Source organism: Mesoplodon bidens (assembly GCF_964165515.1).
Source record: "Mesoplodon bidens genome assembly, chromosome: 6".
NCBI lineage: Eukaryota > Metazoa > Chordata > Mammalia > Artiodactyla > Ziphiidae > Mesoplodon > Mesoplodon bidens.
In genome coordinates, this window is record NC_138162.1 from 20,584,642 (window position 1) to 20,605,726 (window position 21,085).

General features: G+C 44.0%; 1 protein-coding gene across 2 annotated transcripts in view; it reads right to left on the reverse strand.

The window, feature by feature from the left end:
• Window positions 1-21,085, reverse strand: part of RGS3 (regulator of G protein signaling 3) — a 159,929-nt gene that overhangs the window by 134,324 nt on the left and 4,520 nt on the right. The window contains exons 5-13 of one of the 2 annotated variants that reach the window (XM_081238110.1): window positions 19,363-19,420; window positions 17,984-18,075; window positions 16,315-16,381; window positions 15,404-15,558; window positions 14,579-14,729; window positions 14,138-14,198; window positions 13,808-13,866; window positions 13,490-13,577; window positions 11,180-11,259 (exon numbers count right to left, since the gene is read on the reverse strand). In XM_081238110.1, coding sequence (XP_081094236.1) covers window positions 11,180-11,259; window positions 13,490-13,577; window positions 13,808-13,866; window positions 14,138-14,198; window positions 14,579-14,729; window positions 15,404-15,558; window positions 16,315-16,381; window positions 17,984-18,075; window positions 19,363-19,420 — 811 coding nt within the window. Of the gene's footprint in view, window positions 1-7,042; window positions 7,827-11,179; window positions 11,260-13,489; window positions 13,578-13,807; window positions 13,867-14,137; window positions 14,199-14,578; window positions 14,730-15,403; window positions 15,559-16,314; window positions 16,382-17,983; window positions 18,076-19,362; window positions 19,421-21,085 lie in introns of those variants that run through there. The other variant, XM_081238114.1, reaches the window with a different exon arrangement.

Genomic DNA, 21,085 nt, shown 5'->3' on the forward strand with positions numbered 1-21,085 from the left:
AAAAGTTTTCCAAACTTAAAGAACAATATAGGGGCTTCCCTGGTGGCACAGTGGTTGAGAGTCTGCCTGCCGATGCAGGGGACGCGGGTTCGTGCCCCGGTCCGGGAAGATCCCACATGCTGCGGAGCGGCTGGGCCTGTGAGCCATGGCCGCTGAGCCTGCACGTCCAGAGCCTGTGCTCCGCAATGGGAGAGGCCACAACAGTGAGAGGTCTGCATACCGCAAAAAAAAAAAAAGAACAATATAAACTTCTGCCTCCTGCCAAGATGGAGTAACATCTTGGGACTGGACCAATCCAGGGACTGGATTTTCCTTCTCACCTGAAACAACTAAAAGACTGGACAAAATATATGAAACAACAGTTTTCAAGATACTGGACATCAAGCAACAAAGGGCGGCGATCCCTGGGAAACAAAACCAGCAAGGTGAGCCCTATGATTGCCGCAGCTCCTTGCCTGGAGAGACCAACTCCAAATCCTCAAGGCAGCTAGAGTTCACAGGATAGAGCATCAGAGAGGAAAGAGCTGCACAGAGAGCTTCAAAGATCTGCAGAGGGTCTCCCTTCAAATCTTCAACTAAGTGCTAATAAGCTCATAGGTGTTAGGAAAGTACCCTGAGGCTGGGGAAGGAACCACCAAAAAGAACTAGGGGGAATAATCTTTCCCAGCCTCTCACAGGACCAGGATTAGCTCTTATTTTCATCAGCCAGAGTGGAAAGACCTTCTAATTCATGGGGCATTGGGTAGGTACTCAGGAGGGTTTTACCCCAGTTGTGGGGAATAATTAGCCCTAGACTAAATGATGCTCTGTTCTCATCTAAAAAACCCTAAAAGCAAGACCCAAAAAGATCAAAAGCTTTCTAAGTAACCAGTGACAAAAAGAAAAATCTTGAAAGCAGCAAGAAAAAACATTATATACAGAGGAACAAAGAAAAGAATGACATCGGACTTACCTGAAATATGTACCTGAAGACAGTGAAGTAACAACTTTAAAGAAAAAAACTGTCAACCTAGAATTCTATACCCGGCAAAGATATCTTTTAAAAATGAAGGCAAGGGCTTCCTTGGTGGCGCAGTGGTTGAGAGTCCGCCTGCCGATGCAGGGGACGCGGGTTTGTGTCCCAGTCTGGGAGGATCCCACATGCCGCGGAGCGGCTGGGCCCATGAGCCATGGCCGCCGAGCCTGCGCGTCCGGAGCCTGTGCTCCGCAACGGGAGAGGCCACAACAGTGAGAGGCCCGCGTACCGCAAAAAGGAAAAAAAAAAAAAAATGAAGGCGAAAATAAAGATTTTCTCAGACCTACAAAAGCTGATTGAATTCATCATCGACAAACCTGCACTACAAGAGATGCTAAAGTCTTTCAGGCAGGAGGAAAACAATATCATATGGAAATCTTGAGCTACAAAAGGAATGAAGAGAACACCAGAAATGGTAACTATATGGGTACATATAAAAGAGGGTTTTTTCCTATTATTTAAACCTCTTTAAAAGAACACTATAGATGGACCTAAAGACTGTCATAGAGAGTGAAGTAAGTCAGAAAGAGAAATGCTAACACATACACATGGAATCTAAAAAAAAAAAAAGGGTTCTGAAGAACCTGGGGCAGGACAGGAATAAAGACACAGACGTAGAGAATGGACTTGAGGACACGGGGAGGGGGAAGGGTAAGCTGGGACGAAGTGAGAGAGCGGCATTGACATATACATACTACCAAATGTAGAATAGATAGCTAGTGGGAAGCAGCCACATAGCACAGGGAGATCAGCTCGGTGCTTTGTGTCCACCTAGAGGGGTGGGATATGGAGGGTGGGAGGGAGGAGATATGGGGGTATATGTATAGCTGATCCAATTTGTTATACAGCAGGAACTAACACAGCATTGTAAAGCAATTATACTCCAATAAAGGTGTTTAAAAAAGTAAATAAAGTGAATCAAAACCGTTACTGTTCTTATGCTGCAAAAAATAAAAAAAAATTTTCTAATTAAAAATAAAAAAAATAAAACAACACTATAACTAGGATAATAAATGATTAACTTAAAAAAACACCCAGAGGGCTTCCCTGGTGGCGTAGTGGTTAAGAATCCACCTGCCAATGCAGGGGACAAGGGTTTGAGCCCTGGTCCAGGAAGATCCCACATGCCACGGAGCAACTGGGCCCATGAAACACAACTACTGAGCCTGCACCCTAGAGCCTGCATGCCACAACTACTGAGCCCATGCGCCTAGAGCCTGTGCTCCACAACGAGAGGCCACGGCAATGAGAAGCCTGCGCACCGCAACCCAGAGTAGCCCCGCTTGGCGCAACGAGAGAAAGCCTGCGCGCAGCAATGAAGACCCAATGCAGCCAAAAATAAAATAAATTAAAAAAAAAAACACCCAGAGCTCCCTGCATCCTGGAATAAATTGTTATATGTTGTCTTGTCTAAATTCTGATGAGGTAATTGCAAGAAGCAAACTCCAGGGAAGCTATTAGCAACTTAGCTTTTGCAGTCAGGAGGGAATGTGGATTCTACTTATGGAAGAAAATAATATGGATATATTTAGTATAAAATGCAACAACCACAGCTGAGATCTGTGGCTCAGATGGATGACACTCAAGCTTGAATATAAAGCTTATGGAAACCAAAGCCTTTTTCTGGATCAACGTAATGTGATGATGAACTGTCTTCCAGTGGACAGTAGCAGATCATACAGGGACAGAGGTCATGGCATCTAGAGATCCCAAACATTCTCCAAGGGAACTTCCTTGGGAACTAGGGAACAGATCTAGGTTGATTTTACTGGAACTGGAACTGAGAGCAGTGGCATGTATTCCTTTTGCTTCCAGGTTCTTACCAGTCACTCTTGGACCCTTTTTCTCCTCCCACCACTTACTGAAACTGTTCACTCAGAGGTCATCATTGACTTCCATATTCTGAATATCATTTGCCTCTTCTCAGTCCTCATCCCCCTTGCCTTAGTTTTCCTCCCACTTCTCTGAAAATTCCTCTATTTTATGGCTCTTCCTGCCTCCTAATGAGAGTATGCTACCCAGTTGTGGCCTTCAGTCTCCCTCCTTCCTCAATATTCTCCCCCTCTGAGATCTCATCCACTCTTATTTTTACTCTCAGCTACCTGTTCTGATGATGACTCCTGGACTTCTCTGCAACGCCAGGGCCCAGGGCCACCTCTGCTTTGGCACACTAACCAAAAATCTCCTTCCTCTCTGCACCCACCCTCTCCCCGACAGCTCACCTAGACTGTAGCCCGAATTGTCTGCTTTCATATCTTTCTACCCAGCCAACTGTGAACAACTCTAATGCAGCAACTGAGATGTGTCTTCTTAGTAGCTGCTACTGCCAAGCCTAGTCTGGCACACATTTTAGAGAGGCAAATCTTGCCAGGGAATTCAGATCTAAATCAGCATATAAAGCATAGACTGTGAATAGTCAAAATTACCCTCAAATAAGCCCTTAGTCACCCACAAAATGCACACGGTATTGTGAATCAAAAGGGGAACAGCAAATTCACCTTCTCCGTCCTGCATTCCCTCCGGGATGTATTTTCACTGAGTGCAGAGCCAGAACAGCCCCCACCAGCTGCATTATAGTCTGTCACTCCCTCACACTTGTGCTTCATGTTTTAGCCCCACACACTGACTGAATTTCCGTAAGTGAAAAGCACAGATAGCTAGAACTCCACTGAAAGGTTTGATGAATGAATTCCTTTATCTTCCCTTAAACTGGTTCTTCCTTTTAACTTCACAATTTCTGATGACAGCACCTCACTGTCAGGCTGAAAATTCAACTCCTCCCTCTCCCTCACTCTTTCTTTCCACTTTCCAGCTTCTTAATTCTTCCTCTGCACAACTTCCCTTTGTCTCCAATATTACTGCCATGTACATGATCCAGGCCCTGGTCACCTCCTATCTTGACTTCTATGACAGCCTCCTATGACACAGAGCTGGTCTCTCTCCAATTCTTGTTTCACTGCCATTAGATTAACATTTTCTAAAGCACTAATTTAGTCCTATCACTCCTTTGTTCAAAAGCCATCAGTGTTATCAGATAGAGTCCACTCTCTCCAGGCTGGCATTCAAGGCCCTAAACTATCTAGTCACAGGTTATCTCCAGTCCTACATTCCACTCTTCCCAGACAGGAACACTACACCCCTTGCCTACCCCCCCAATTTTTCCCACTTCCCTCTACCTAAAGGCCACCTCCACAAACATCTCCACTTGCCAAAACTTAATTCAGCCTCAGATGGTAACACCCAAAGCACCCCTTCCTTCTTACCTTCTTATAGCTCCTTCTTTGCACCACTCAGCTCACACTGCTACATTAAATGTACCCCAGTGGAGGAGTTATGTCACTGTGTTTTTTATTCATTCACTCATTCAGCATATGTTATTGAGCATTTACAATGTGCCAGGCAGTCAACCAGGTGGTAAAGATATGCAGTGAAGACAGATGCCAATCACAGAACTGATAGTCTGGCAGTGGAGGGTGACAACGGACAAGCTGTGAGGAAAGGGTATGAGAGGAAAGGGGAAAGAGTGGAACCTCACCATGACAGTGCTCAGAAAAAGCTCCCCAAAACAGTAACACACGAGCTGAGATCTAAAGAATGAGTAGAAAGTCGCCAGGCAGAAGGAGGAAGAAAAGAATTTTATAGGTTAAAGGAAGAGTATGGGGGAAGAAAAAGTCTAAAGGTAAGAGAGGACAGGGCTTATTAAAAGAACCAAAAGAAAAAAAATCTGACTGGAGCACACAGAACGAGGTAAGAGTTGAGGGAATTGGGGCTAAGGAAAACAAGTAGGGCCCAACCAGGTCACAGCCCTATCTTGTAAGGCTCGTAAAACAAGCAAAAGAGGTTGGGTTTGACCCTGAGGGCAAGGGAGAGTTTTTTTGTTTGGTAGGTTTTTTAAAATTATTTTATTTATTTATTTATTTTTGGCTGCTTTGGGTCCTCGTTGCTGCACACGGGCTTTCTCTAGTTGTGGCGAGCGGGGGCTACTCTTTGTTGCGGTGCGTGGGCTTCTCATTGTGGTGTCTTCTCTTGTTGCGGAGCACAGGCTCTAGGTGCGTGGGCTTCAGTAGTTGTGGCACACAGGCTCAGTAGTTGCGGTGCATGGGCTTAGCTGCTCCACAGCATGTGGGATCTTCCCAGACTAGGGATTGAACCCATGTCCCCTGCATTGGCAGGTGGATTCTTAACCACTGTGCCACCAGGGAAGTCCCCAAGGGAGAGTTTTAAGGAAAGGAGTAACATGACCATATTTGTACATTGGAAATATGGGAGAGTGGATGGGAGCAGTAAAGATCAGGGGTTGATGCAGTGACCCAGATGAAAGAAGATGGAGGCCTGGACTAGGGTAAGAGCAGAAGGAACAGAGAGGAGCATGAATTTGGATTCTATAGCTAATAGGATTTGGTGATTCCCTGAACTCAAAGGGGCCATGATAGGAAAAGGCCAGAGATGATCACACAGCCTAGACCAGTGCTTTGCACATAATAGGTGCTCAATTAATATTTGTGGACTGAATGAATGAACAATAAATAAATTACTGAATGAACAACTGTACCAATGAATGAGAGGCAGAGAAGAGTAAGTTATTTTTGGAGATCCTTTCCAAGGCAGAGCCATCATTAGAAGTAATACAGATGCAAGAAAAAATCCAAATTCGTTGGTTTACACCCTCCCTATATTAAACAGGTGAAATCTCATCAAGATAAATTTAGGAGACACAAAGCAATAGAAGAGCCTCAGATAGCTTTTGATGTTTCTACCTTCCCAAATGCTGCCTCCCTGAGTCTCTGCCCAGCTGTTGATCTGTCAGGACCATCAATAGCCCCCAACTTCCCCAAATCCAAGGCCTCTGTGCATGTTCCAGAATTTTCCACACTCTTGAAATGATTCTTCTAATGAGAATCTAAATTGTTCAAAGACTCATTCATTCATTCATTCATTTACTGAGTGCCTACTACATGCTGGAGCTATAAGCTGGGGCTATAAACATGACACAACAGACCCAGCCCAATCCCTCCAGGAGCTCCCAGTCCCCTTGAACACTTAAATTAGATCACTTATGTAAAGGGTGAAATGTAGCTTTTCCTCCATTTACCCACAAAGAAGTCTCTTTGGCTGTGTATACAGACGGTCTCGGAAACAACCAGAGGTCTCCAGTCTTAGAAGGATATCATTTTCATAATGTAATATCACCACCTAGTGGTCTCAAACCACTTTACCATTTTCTCCAGTGAAACTTCTAGCTATATTCCTATGAATGACTCCCCACCATCTCTCCAGAACATTTCCTTTCTCTATCAGGATAATCTAGGGATTGATCCTCTAACATATAATAAGTACTTAATATTTTTTTAATAAATGTATAAACAGAAAATCAAATTAATTTCATAACTTAGTACCTTATAGCAACTGAAAATTTACAATTTTTTTCTCCCACATTCTTCTGGATTCCAAAGAACCTCTAATCATTTTCATCTAAAAGCAAGAGGCGTTTCTGTCCTTAATTTAGCGAACAATTCCTTTAGGCACATTTGAATACACTGATTTTTTTAAGGGTCACTGCCACTGTGAATGAAAACCCTGACTCCCTCCCTCCAAAGGGAGCTTTCTGTAATCTAAAAGCAATGAAGAACAGAGTCTGTTACCCCAGATGTCAGGACCAATAGCAAAACAAAAGACAGCTGGCTCTGCAAGGATGAGAGTATGGGCACAGAATGTCTGAAGATGCTTTCACTGACTCTGCTTCTGCACACAGGTCAAACTGGGCCAGGTGTCATTGGGAAGTATGCTCAGAAAACCAAGGTGAGCAAATAAAGTGGCCTATCCCTAGTAGAGATCACAAAGAAAGTAGAAAAGAACAACAACAACAACAACAACAAAACAGAATCTAGTTTCTTAGGAACAAAAGGCTCCCCGGACAGTATTCAAACAGACCAAGTCTTAAGTCCTCCTGTCTGCTCAAGTGTGTAAAGCAGATCTCCTGATTCCTATGGCCCAGATGGTGGGGAAACGGCAGTTAGCAACAGTTACCTGGCTCCTTCTCTCTCAGAACATTGGGAGGCTGAAACAAAGGGTTCATGAGGGCTTCTCCCCATCAGTCAATTCTTTTCTACAGGGCCTCATCCTTCCTTTCTGATTAAGATTGTCAGCTGTGCATAAAGAGAGGGAATCAGAGAGGCATCAGAACACAATGGAAGAGACAAGGACTCAGGTTCTAAGCCCAACCCCCTTCACTTGCTGGCCTTTGATTTCTGGCAAACTACTTAACCTCTCCAGCAAGGCCACCAGGTACTGTTGTGCAGTGGACCAACACCAGGGGTGTTGGTGTTGCTCAAATTGTAATCACCGTAGATTTGTATATTCATTGAAATAATTTTTTAGCAGATAGTAGTAAAGCGTCTTAAAGGGTCCCTTTTTTCTAATTCACCCAAAGGCTCCAAATGGGCTATCATCAGCCCTTTATTCTGAGCCTGAGTTTCTTAAACTATAAAACAGACAATCCACACCTACCTATAGAGTTGGCCAAAGAACCAATAAAAATAGTGGGTATAAAGTGCCTTGAAAACTGTAATGTGGTATGTAGATTATATTTCCCTAAATTCTGTTTATGATTATCCAAATTTGAGGGACTGGCATAACAAAGATAAAACAAGTTTCAGCCTACAGCATTTTTTCTCTCTTTGAAGATAGAAGCAAAGGCCAGTATTCAGATAGCAAATATCTTCTCGCTCAAAATGTCATGATTCAAAAGGTAACTCTGTACTAATCATCGCGACTTAAACGAATGTGCCAATTTCTGAGAGTTGCTTTACTATAGTTAGACCTTCTCTAAGTCTTCAGATAAAATGAGCAAATTAAAGCTAAGCCCTGCCCATCCTCAACCCCACTAGTGACCATTGGAAATCGGGTTTGCTCGGGAGGACAGGTCTAAGGGTAGGCTAAGGAGAAGTGGAAAAAGTTGTAAATTTTTAAGTTAGCCTACAGGAGTCATTCTGCAATGTAATGTACATTTGAGAAATAATTATTTTCAGAAAAACAGCCTATATAATGCCTCTTGGATTCCTCTCACCATGAAGATTCAGCTAAATATAGTTCAGTCTAGTAACACAAATGATGTCATATAATTTTGATTTGGCTTGGAAAAGATGAAGAATGGACAGGCAGCAGTTTTAGCTTTCTAATTTGGTCTGTTTTGAGACAATGTTAAAAAAGGGCTGGGCTTCCCTGGTGGCACAGTGGTTGAGAGTCCGCCTGCCGATGCAGGGGACACGGGTTCGTGCCCCGGTCTAGAAGGATCCCACATGCCGCGGAGTGGCTGGGCCCATGAGCCATGGCCGCTGAGCCTGTGCGTCCGGAGCCTGTGCTCCGCAACGGGAGAGGCCACAACAGTCAGAGGCCCGCGTATAGAAAAAAAAAAGGGTAGAACATTTAATCTGCCTTTCTTGTACGAACTGTACTTAGGGCAACCAAATAATTGATGAGGGGTAAGTTCCTCTTTACAAAAAGTTCACAGGCCCAGTCCAGAATTCCATTTCTTGCCTCACAGTGCAAGGAGCTCCACAAACAGCTCTCCAGTGAAACTAATGAAAATTATTTTAATTTATTTAAGTCTCTGGAAATGGCTCTAAGTGCGTACAAGAAACGAAGAAACACTTGTTCAAGAAAATCTACAAAACCTCGGTAAGAACTGCAAGAGTCTATGGTATGTGACTCTAGGCCCACTCCCCCGCCCTTTCCCCCCACTTCAGTGGGACAACTTGACTCCAGACTGCTGCGCCCAAGGATGCAGGGCTCCCTCGCTCCCTAGTTCCAAGTCAGAGGGCTACTTTCCAGGAGGAACAGAATGTCATTTCTCATCCTGCCCATAGCTACCTGTCGCTGAGACTAAGTTCTGTGAGTACAGCCCATAGGCAGAGTCTCTCTTCTTCCACCCAGCCCCTAACTGTGGGAGGGAAGCTCTATCTTGGGTAGAGCTGCTGAGAATACTGGGGCCCCAACTGCCTTTACCTCAACTCATGGGGCATGGAGTCCAGGCTTTTAATACCCAAATCTAAGATACTGGGTACATGAGAGTTTCCTTACATTATTCTCTTTTACATAATTTTGAAATTTTTCTGTACTAAAAAGCTTAAAGACAAAAACATTTTTAGAAATCCTTCCAAAAACCAAGTACAAGCAACCCTGAGACTCTGAAATTCTGTGTCTTTATGAACATCACTGAAATTTTCCTGTGGACTCAGTAACTTAGGAACTGGATCCTTAGACTCTTTTAGGTTAATATGAGTCCTCTACCACACAAAGAATACTACACATGACACACAGCACAATGAATGTTATTTGATGATGATGCAGATGCCATCCTCAAAATAAACCATTTCCAGGGAATAAGAGGAAAAGCAACTCAGAAGGGGTTCCCACAGGCCAAATTCATCTTCCTATAACTAGAAACCTTTCAGTTTCAGAAAGTAGATAAAAGTGACCCAGAAACAGAGAAATGAATCTTTTGATAAGCAGCAGCTGTATTTAATCACTAAAATTATCCTGGCCCTAATGGAAGAGAAAGAGTCTAAGTTAGAAAGGGGTGGGGCTTTTTCTCCCTCGCTTATTTTAGAAGCAAGTAGAAGTGAATGAAGAAAACAGAATCCCTAAGGTCAGACCCCGGTAGAGGCTCCAGGAAGTAGAAGTCCCCTCTCCTTCCTGCCCTTATGTCCAAGGTCACTGTCCTCAGGAATCCAAGCATCCTGCTCTGGAATAAGGCTGCCCCACGATGCCTTCCGCCTATGCCTCCAGAGACTCTTCACTCTGTGTCCCAGAGGGTTGGTTCTCCTCGTCCTCTTCATCAGTGGCCTGAAGAATCCTCAGCAGTTTGAGCTCAGGGTTCCAGCCTGTTCTAGAAGTACTGTTTGGGGTCCTCTCTTGGGCTTCCAGCAAAATCTCCATCTGAGTCCTGATGTCCTTGTTAGTGCATCCTATTGTGGATAATTCAGGACCTAAAAAAAGACCCAGCCATTAATTGCACCTGTAGCCTTCTCCCAACTAACTGTGAAAAATCAAGACAGAAAGGAAGGGCTGGAATGTCTTTAGGACTCTTCTGAGGGATGAGAGCTCTGCCCTCCACGGAGGTGAACCATCCTGGTCAGCACAGGTTCAGCTCTCCCTGTCCTCACTTACTAAGGTCCCTCCACCCTAGTATCTTACTCTTCCTACCAGGGAAGGAATCCAGGTTTTTCTTAGTGCAGTCCATCTGAGGTCTCTCTGTGGAATCCTGAAATTCATACATGTAAGGAAACTTGAATCAGGACTTTAGGAAACAAAGGGCTTTTCTTTTTCTTTTTTTTTTGCGGTACGCGGGCCTCTCACTGTTGTGGCCTCTCCCATTGCAGAGTACAGGCTCTGGAAGCACAGGCTCAGCGGCCATGGCTCACGGGCCCAGCCGCTCCGCGGCACGTGGGATCTTCCCGGACCGGGGCACGAACCCGCGTCCCCTGCATCGGCAGGCAGACTCTCAACCACTGTGCCACCAGGGAAGCCCAACAAAGGGCTTTTCTAAAAGATGCTTTTCTTGGAGAAATTAATATCTAAGACAGGACAAAATGCCACCTCCTGAGATTGAAGAGAGAAGCTTGTGTCATGCATTCTTTGACCTCCAGGCTGACCAGATGAAGCCAGAGCCCAGTTTTCCCCATTTCCAGCTGTCAGCTAAGGGTAGATTGCCTCCCAAGGCGGCTGCCAAGAATCCTCCCATTCCTGTATCCACATGCCGTTCTTTCCATCAAGAGATGGAGTTGATTTCCTCTCCTCTTGAATCTGGACTAGACTTGTGATCTTTTTGACAAATAAAATGTGGCAGAAGTGATACTATTCCAGTTCCAGGCCCATCCCTAGGAAAGTGCTTTCATGAGATTACTATGCTGTCAAGAAGCCCAAACTAGCCACATGGAGAGGCCTCACAGAAGAGAACTAAGACAGTTTGGCCAAGAGCCCCAACCCAGACTCCAGCTGAATGCAGCTGCATGAGTGACCTTAAGCAAGACCAGAAAAACTGTCCAGTCAACCCACAGAACCATGAGAAATAGCAAACCACTATGGTTCTGCTTTGGGGTGGTTTGTTATACAGTGACAGACAACTGAAACAGCCCTAGCAGAATGGCCCTCAGACACTCTCACCTGTTTCAAAGTGGAGCCTTCTATCTTCATCTGCTGCTGCTGTTTTTTGTCACTTTCCCGACCTGGTAGAGTTCTGTGACCTAGTGACTACAAAATCAATGCAATTCTCTTCTTATTGGTATTTCATATCCCATTGTTGGACTTCTAGTTGATCCCTAGTCTACAGGTGACTCCCCATCCAGGACAATACAGAACCTTAGAGGCAGGTAAAAGGGAGTTAAGCCCTCTGAGTTCTACATGTGATTCTGTTCACCTGGGACTGTGACCACACCTATTACAGAATTAGCGATTAAGATAAAGTCTGTATTAAAATATCCAGAATTCCTCCATGAAACCTAAGGGGCAGGTGCCTGTACATCATAGTAGCAAAAGAACCTCTAAGTCTACCTTTTCAGTCTACGAATACTGCTCTTCCTTTCTTGTGCCATCCCTGTGTACCTATATTGGCTTCTGAAAATGAACATCCTCCCTCCCAAAAAAACTCTAGATCTATGATTCTTTTGTATCAGATGTTTCCCCAACTAGTCCCTAAATGCACTTATTCTTTCCTTTCTCAGTTTCCCTTTCTTTAAATGAACATTTTCCAACCTGCCACCAGAGGTATGATGGTAAAGGGGAATGCTAATCAAGGAACTCCCTTGCTCGGCACTTGTGTTGGCTCCCTAACAGCACTAGTCCTCACCTTAGCTACACACTGGAAGCACTGGGGCATTCTAAAAACCACCGAGGCCTGGATACTAACAGCAGAAACTCTGATTTGACAGGTCTGGGGTGCAGCCTGGGTTTTAGGTTTTTAAAAGCTCCTCAATTGATTTCAGGGCACCGTTAAGGTAGAGCATCACCGACCACCACTAAGGATAAAGATCAAACATCTCAGCAGGCTCTTCGGCCTGATTTACCTCTCTCCCTTAAACACCTGACCCCACAGCCACGTCAGACTGCTCAATGCTCCTCCCTGCAGCCATGCTCCTCCAAGATGCCTTTACCCAGCCTATTCCTGTTTCCAGGAATTCTCGTCCATACTGGGAAAACTCTCACTCTCACATATTCAAGATCCAATGCAAGAATAACCTCAGGATTTCCCTGGCAGTCCAGTGGTTAAGACTCCATGCTCCTAGGGCAGGGGGCACGGGTTCGATCCCTGGTTGGGGAACTAAGATCCTGCATGCCACATGGCACGGCCTAAAAATTTTTTTTAAAAAGAAACAAAAAATCATCTCTTGCATGAGGTCTTTCTCAGCTCAAGGAAGACAAGCCACCGCTCTAAGAACACAATTCAAAGGGCCCCCCAGTCATCCAAGCAAAGCTGCTCTTATTGGAGGCATCAGGAAAAGGAACAGAAGGCACCAGAATGAAACTCAGGGGACTGGTTATCACCCTGGATGCAGGGCTAACCTTGGACAAGTACCTCTGCCCCAGTTCTGTCTACCTCCCATGTGAAGGTCAGGAGCCTTCTTAGATCTTCAGGTTAGAAGACACTTTAGGTAACAGAGAGCTCAGTGGGATGGGAGATAAACCAAGAACAGCATCCTTCTCAGGAAACATCTCACCCGAGCCCTCAGTGCCCCAGGGTTGCAGAGTGAATTCTGATGATTCAACAGTAATTTTCACATTACAGACAGCAATGTCCAGTCTATTTAGGGCAGAAAAATCTTCCAAGGTTTAGGGGGATTCTTTCTCCCTCCCTCCCATTCTGCACTCAAGCTGAGAAACGTCAGAGGGACCAGGACAAGCATATCCTTCAGCTCAGACATGATAAGAACTCCAAAAAGGGGAATCTCTTATCTCTGGCATGAACACCATAGGAAAAGGATCACCTGTCAAGAATTGGCCCCTGCCTGCTGGATGGGGCTAGATAGTGTGAGCCTCCTGAGACTTTAACCTATGGCTGAGAAGCGGCTGACTCTGCTTCCTTAGAACTCTCACGGCCCTCTGGTGAGGGACCCTGGCTCTTCCTGCCTTACTGGCCGATGGGCCCTCAGGGCTCTTCTCTTCAATAACCTGGGCTAGCTCTTCATCCTCAAACTGCTGCCTTTTCTAAAGTAGGACCTGAGGGGAAAGTGATTCTGACTCATGTTCATGGTCATCTCTCAAATCCCCATGTGAAGCAAACATCTGGCCCAGCTTGCGTGCTTAGTAAATATTTGATGGAAGGATGATACATGGTAGACTAGCCAAACCAAAGCATTCCAGGGGGAATTCCGAGTGCCTGATAAAGGCAGGTCCTCAAATGACAAATGTGTTCAGCTTTTCCTGTCCTCAGCTAGGTCCTGGGATTCTGTCACTCCCAAGCCCATACATTCTCCTTACCACAGCATGGGTCATAAACCATGGCACCAGAACGTTTATGCAAGGTGTTGTGGCTCCCTGGTTCACTCTTGGATTTCTTTTTAGTCTCCTGAAACCCACATGAGGGGGAACTGAATTAGGACTTTTGGAAGTGAAGAAACCTTTTCAAAAAGGGTTTAAAGGAAGGAAGTTAGTATCTATAACCATACAGGAACTTTGCATCTACAACCAGCAGACACCAGGGAGAATCCCATCTCTCATACATCCCTTCCTGCTCCAGGCTTCACCCACTTGCTTGAATCCTAGCAGGTCCTGGGGGTCCCCTCGCTGCCACTCTACCTGTTTCCCAGTAGTTGTCTTCACCTTCCTCTGTTGCTGCCGCTGCTGCTTCCTGTAACCTGGTGACCAGAGAGCCAGCTCAATCCCCTTCTCCCTGACAGCTCCCACCCTTCCGCGGGGCTGCTTGCTGTGCTCTGCTACCCAGTGGTGACACTCTCTCTCTAGTCAGGACCAAGCCGGGAGGGGGTGCTTTTTGAAGCTGCAGTTTTCTGAGTTCTACATGTGACCCTATAAGACTGTGGCCACAAACATGGGACCAGGATCAAGTATAAGAAATGTGGGCTGACGGGGAATGGTCCCTGGAGATCTAGCAGCACCAGAAAAACCTACCTTCTTTTGTCAGGTTATAATATAGTTTCTTCAAATGTTCAGGATATCTCAATGCTGGTCTCTAGAGAAAAAGAAAAAGAAGAAGAAAAGCTCCACTGTAGGTCTTTCCCTTTCCCAAAATGTATCCCCAAATGCATTCATCCATCGAGTCAACAAACATTTTTTGAGAAGCCAATGTGCGCAGCATTGTAGCAGGGGCTCTGGAGAGGGGAAAGGTGTGGGAAGCAAAATGCAGAAGAAATAGAGAACGCTGCTCTCCTTAAACCTCTCCCTGTACATTTGCTTTCACCTACATACAGCCCAGCCCTTCTATGGGGCCTGGATCCAGAGTGGAAGGATAGAAGAGAAAGAAGAAATAGAACGTTAACTCCTCCGGCCTTGAGGAGAGATGAGTTTGGACTTGCATACAGACATCTTCCTCTGAGGTTCCCTAGCTCTTACTTGCAGGGTGAGGCAGTGTACAGATAAATACATCTTAGCAGAAATGGCACTGTCAGGTTGGCTCTTTTCCAGGGGAGGTTTCTTTTTCATCATGGCCAACTGTGTCTGCATCTCCAGATAAGGTATGGTTTTCCCTTTATCCAGCAAGAGGCTGCAGGGAACAGAAACAGCAGAAAGTCAGCAACAGCTCTTCTCGGCTGAGGAGAAAGAGATGAAAAGGCTCCAAATTTGAAGACATGTCCACTCTGGGCCTTAAAAGGCCTGTACCAACAGGTGCTCATTCGGTAATGGCTTTGAGATGCAAGTATGATAATTGCAGCTGAATGGATTAAGTGTTTACTATATGTCAGGCTCATGTGTTTTATACCACTGAATCATTACCACACCCTAAGGACAGGTATTATTATCCTCATTTTGCAAATGAGGAAAATGATGATGAAAGATGCTAACTAAAGAGTCAAAATTCACAAAGGCGGTAAATTTCAATACGAAGTTCAAAGGTTGTCTCGCTCCAAACCACATATCCATTCTGCCTCCCACTTCCCCGTAACTCATCTACAGAAAGAAGAGCATGTCTACCTCCCAGTGGAGGTTTAAATGAGAGAAGATATGCAGTGTGCACAGGGCCTGGCAGATGGTAAGTACTTAATAAATGGGGGTGATTACTGTCATCACTGCACACTGATAAGTCCAAGAACTCAGTGACCAAGTAGGGTGGCAGTTTTCTCCCCTCCCTCCTCAGAAAGAGCACACTGCTTAGACCCTTCTCAGCTTCTGAAGAAAAGAAGATGCTCTGGTTCTCCCATAGGTTTACATGGTACTTACTCCTTCAGTAGATCCTGAGGTAACATGTCATGCTGGTTCCATAAAGGTACGCATTCTGAACTTAGTTGTTCAAACAACTGTACTGGGGAGGGAGGAGGCACAATCGTCCCTGGAGGTCCCGACTGTGCTTTTGTGTCCTGAGATGACTTGTGTTTCTGGAAGAGAAATGGTGGAAAGAAGTCCCTGAAGCACTCTCTTCAATGCCACTTTGTCCCATCAGCATTCCAGCCTCCCAGTACATTGGTGCCTTGGGAAACTCTTGTTTCCAGACCTACTCCAGCATCCTCACCTCCTCTACACTACCAGACCCACCACATTTTTCCCAATCTGGCTCTTCAACCCTACTGTTGAATTCAGACAATACGGGGATTAGCTGTTTTGTGTCATTTTTTCCCCAAAAGGTTCTGAACAAATACTTATTGGCCAACTATGTGCCAGGCATAGGGCTAGGGCTGGGGATTCAGCAACAAACAAAATGGGCCAAGACACTATTCTCCTGGACATAGCAACCTGCCAGCTCTGTGACTTACCCAAGGCTACATTTACCCAATAAACGGCAGAATTAGAATTAGAAGCACAGGTCCATTATAACTTCGAGTCTGTTGAAATTCTATTCCCATCACAATGAAAATTAGCTTTTAATCAATCAAAAATTCCCTCTGAATACCCAACAGTTCCTCCTAACATCTCTTCAAGGTGTTCTTTTACCTTCCTACAAGGAGGAGGTAGGGGAAAAGAGTCTCAGAGTAGAAGATGGTTTGGTAATTATTCCTTTCTTAAGAGGGGTTTTCTTTGGCACATTTTGTTCATTTAAAGAGAGAATGGGGGGAGGGGGAAGATACCTGAAAGGAAAACAAAAATAAACTCTGCAGAGTAATATCATGAAGGTTTAGCCAAAACAGCAAACTTACGCCTGTAGATGTCTTTCTTTTCACCTCCCCATCCTGGCTGCGAATAATATGCTTCTTCTCAGCTGGACTTGAAATAAGAATAACCACAACTTATTCCCAGACATCTTAGAAACATCAGGGATATGTATGAATGATGAACATGAAGATTTCCATCCTCCATTCAGTACTCTAAGACGTCTGGCTGGGAAGCCAGGGGTACCTGCTTCCCAGAGGCTGCTAAAAACAAGAACCCCACACCCACCTCGCCCTCACATCTGAACTAGGTTCCCCACCGTTCTCTCATACAATCCAGTTACTTACTTTCATAGTATTCATCCAAATTAGTAATTATATACTTAGGTACAGCAATGCCTATAATGTCTGAATCCCACCACCACCATAAGACTCCAGGAGGAAGGGACAAAGTATTTAGTTCTCCACTGAATTCCATTGCTTAGCACAGAGGTGCTCAAATATTTTTTGCTCCGTCATCTCCCTCCTCCTTCTTGCCTGGAACACAGATATGATGGCTGAAGCTCTAGCAGTCAACTTAGACTTTGAAAGCCCCTAGAAGCACCTAAGAAGATGGAAGCCATGGGCTAAAGATGATGACCCAAAAAGCTAGAAGGAGCTCTGGCTTCTGATTACCTCATGGAGCTGACGTACTAGCCCTGGCCCACCCAACTCTGGGCTTCTTTTACATGAAAGGAAATAAATCCTTAGGGGTTTTTTGTTTACACTATATTCACACAGAAAATGCATATAAAGAAGCATACACAGGATTTTTTTTAAAGAAAATAGTCTCATCATCTCTAAACAGTCACTCAAAAAGAATCTGAAAGCCTCAGCAGTCACGAAAGAAAAACCAATTTCTTCCAATGACTGTCAATATTAGCAAGCCTTTGGACCTTCGCCAAATGATCTTTGTCACACTTGCTTTGTACACAAGTTCTATATATATGCTATTTATTTTGTACCAGTGTGCTAGTCCTTAGGGTTGAGACCAAAGATTCACAGCCTTCACTGAAAACTTTTTTACTAGTTGCTGATGGCTAATAAGAAAAACTGATGGTCAGAAGGCATTTGTTTCTTAATCAAACCTCACAAATACATTGGGCCCCATCTTGTATGCTATTTACTGTCAAGTAGAATTTTATGTAGAAAACTCCCAAAGCATGAATCTCAAAGTGTACTAACAAGAATTCCAGTGTAGCAAGAGGCAAATACAAGAGACCATAGCCTTCTGCTCTGCTTGACCTCCTGCTTCTTGCAATGAGGTAGCTAAAAGCAAGGTCACAGGGGACTTCCCTGGTGGCACAGTGGTTAAGAATCCACCTGCCAATGCAGGGGACACAGGTTTGATCCCTGGTCCGGGAAGATCCCACATGCCGTGGAGCAACTAAGCCCGTGTGCCACAACTTCTGAGCCTGTGCTCTAGAGCCCATGCTCCACAACAAGAGAAGCCACTGCAGTGAGAAGCCCACGCATCGCCAACGAAGAGCAGCCCCCACTCGCCACAACTAGAGAAAACCCACGCGCAGCAACGAAGACCCAACATAGCCAAAAATTAATTAATTAATTAATTTTAAAAAAAGAAAAAAAAAGTCACAGAGAGAAGGTCTGCAGAGGACGACAGGCATTTGTAGAACACAAGAGTTGAAGACTCCCAAGTTCTCGACATGATACTCACCTCATACGCTTCTCTGGGATCCAGATTACATCCATATTTCCTACATCTTGAGGACAAGGAAGTTGTGTCTCATTCAAATTTAGCACTGATAGCTAAGAGAAAGATATAAAGCCTGTGTATGTACCAGGATAAGGACTGAATCATCATGATAACCAAAACGTATGGTGGTTCAGAAGACGGTAAGAAAAAAAACACTTCCCATCCCCAAAATATCTTCATACTGTTCCTCCGAGAAACTAGGTATCAGTAAAGGTACTCTGCAAGAGTGATCTTGATCCTAGATTTATAAGGAAATCTTATAAATCATCTAGTCTATACCCCTGGCAGGGTTCAGGCAGGGAAAAAAAAAACTATTAAAAATAAGGTTGTCCCCATGAAAAGGAACTAACTGGCTTGGGGGAACAGAGAAGACCTTTTTTGCACCATAAACCCTTTTATGCATTTTGAATTTAGAACCATGCGTGCATATTATCCTAGACAATTAACTTAAAACTAATTGAATCTAACCCTCTCATTCTGAAGAGGTCAAAGAGGTAAGTGATTTGTTCAATCATCTTTTCAAACCCATCTACCCTCTCTTGGTCCCTTACACTCTCCACCACATGAAAAGTGAAGGATCTTATGGGAAAAATATAAGGCATCCAGTAGGACTGAAAAAAATAGTAAATCTCTATTGCAGACAAGTAGAAGGGTTTTTTCCTTCTTAAAATTTAGCTCTTCTCCTAACTAGCTGTACTTCAGCAAATCACTTCCTATCTGGGCCTCAGTTTCCTCAACTGTAAGATATATGAGATAGACCATAGCAATATTCTTCAAACTGCAGTTGCAACTTATTCATAGGTCATGAAATCAAATTTTGTGAATCACAGCCTACACTGTTTTAAAATGAAATAAAACAGGATAGAAAATTTCAGAGTATATCACTCATAGTAGGGGTAAAGACTGTTCCATGATATTTTGTCGTAAAGTGTATCTCTTACCATAGGTCATAGCTAAAAAACTCTGAAAGTCATGAGGGTAGACGATCTTGAGGCTTATTTTAGATCTGACATTCTGGCATTCTAATTTCCCTGTATTATGAGATGACTTAGTAGCTGAACATGCTCTATGCAGGACAGAGACAGGAAATTCTCACCTATGCCAAACTACCACAAATCAACCCCACTGTGTCTGGGATTTCTAGAAACAGTATAACATGTAAAGGCATTAGCACAGAGCCTAGCACATAGTAAGGGCCCAATATTAGATACTGATCATCATGATGATCATCATCATTACTCAGATTATAGTCATCCTGAATGTTAAATAAAGGCAAATATTTTATTCCCACTAGTAAAGAGAAAATGCTGAGGAAGTACCTTTTTTAATCTGTGACTTACTTTGGGAGATCTGTTAGTACGGTGTATTAAGTCTCTGTCAGGTAAATCCTTCCAAGGCCTAAAAAATGAGAGTTTCCAAATGAGAGTTTTGTCTGTTTGGAAACAGACAAAAAGACTTAACTGGAATGATAAAATTAGTGCTATGAGGAAAAGCCTCCTACTTATCTACAGAACCCCTTGGGCTTAATTCCTACCAAATGAATGTAGGGTCTCAGCATAGCCTTAAGTTTTGTTTGTTTTTCCTGGAACAGCTTCCAGACATTGCACATTGCAAACACTTCACAACTATTTGTTGCATCAAACTGAATTCATAGCCTATGTACTTCTCTCTCCAACTACAGATCGTTACATCACCATCAATAAAAATTTATTAAGTTACTTTGATGTAGACGTTCAAAAACATGCTAAATAAAACAAAATGTGGCACAGACATACAATGGACTATTTTTCAACCTTAAAAAGGAATGAAATTCTGAAAAATGTGACAACATGAGTGAAGCTTGAAAACATTATGCAAGGTGAAATAAGCTAGACACAAAAGGACAAACATTGTATGACTCCACTTATATGAGGTACCTAGAATAGGCAAATGCATAGAGACAAAAAAATTGAATAGAGATTACCAGGGGCCACAGGGAGGAGGGAAAGGGGAGTTATTGTTTAATGGGCACAGAGTTTCTGTTTGAGATGATGAAAAAGTTCTAGAAGTGGATAGTGGTGATAGATGCACAAGACTGTTGAGTGTACTTGATGCTACTGTACATTTAAAAATGGTTAAGGGCTTCCCTGGTGGCGCAGTGGTTAAGAATCCACCTGCCAGTTCAGGGGACATGGGTTCAAGCCCTGGTCCAGAAAGATCCCACATGCCGCGGAGGAACTAAGCCTGTGCACCACAACTACTGAGCCTGCGTGCCACAACTAGAAGCCACTGCAGTGAGAAGCCCACACACCATGCAGCAACGAAGACCCAATGCAACCAAAAATAAATAAATTTTTAAAAACTGGTTAAAATGGTCAATTTTATGTTATGTATATTTACCACAGTAAAAAAAAAAGAACATTAACCCTTTACATTTTCATATCATTTGCTATTTTATTTTTTTCAAAAACATGTTAAATGTATAAATGAATGAATATTGCAAAGAGGTGTAAGATAAAGACCTAACTCCTTGGCTTGATTTATCAAGTCCTCCAAGACACAGGCCCCTACTTTTTACTCCAGCTCCCCAGCCTCATCTCTGACCATTCCTGCTCTCTGTTCTAGACACAATGAGCTACTTTCCTGATATGTAAACAATTTCCTCTTGCCTCCAGGCCTTTGCATGTGCTATAGTCTAGAACGCTCTTCCCATGCATTACCCACCTATAAGCCCCACTTTACTAGGCTGCTCAGCTTTCAGGTCTAGGCACAGATGCCAGGTGTACAGAAGACAGTGCCCTGGGCTAGGAGCCCTACCTGTGTGCTTCCACATACCAAAGGGGCGCTCCTCTCACCACACACATCACACTGAATGGTTCTTTGTCTCCCCAGCTAGGCTGAAAGCCCCTTGGAGGTAAAGACCGTATCTTGTTTACCGTCATATCCCCAGCGCAGAACAAAGTGGCCCTACTAAGATATATTTCTGAATTCAATGAGCAACTAAGCAAATGATGTTATAGTCTGCTTTGATGGGCCCTGACTGCAAGAAGTCACCATTTTCTCAGCATTCAAGTCTCAGAAAAC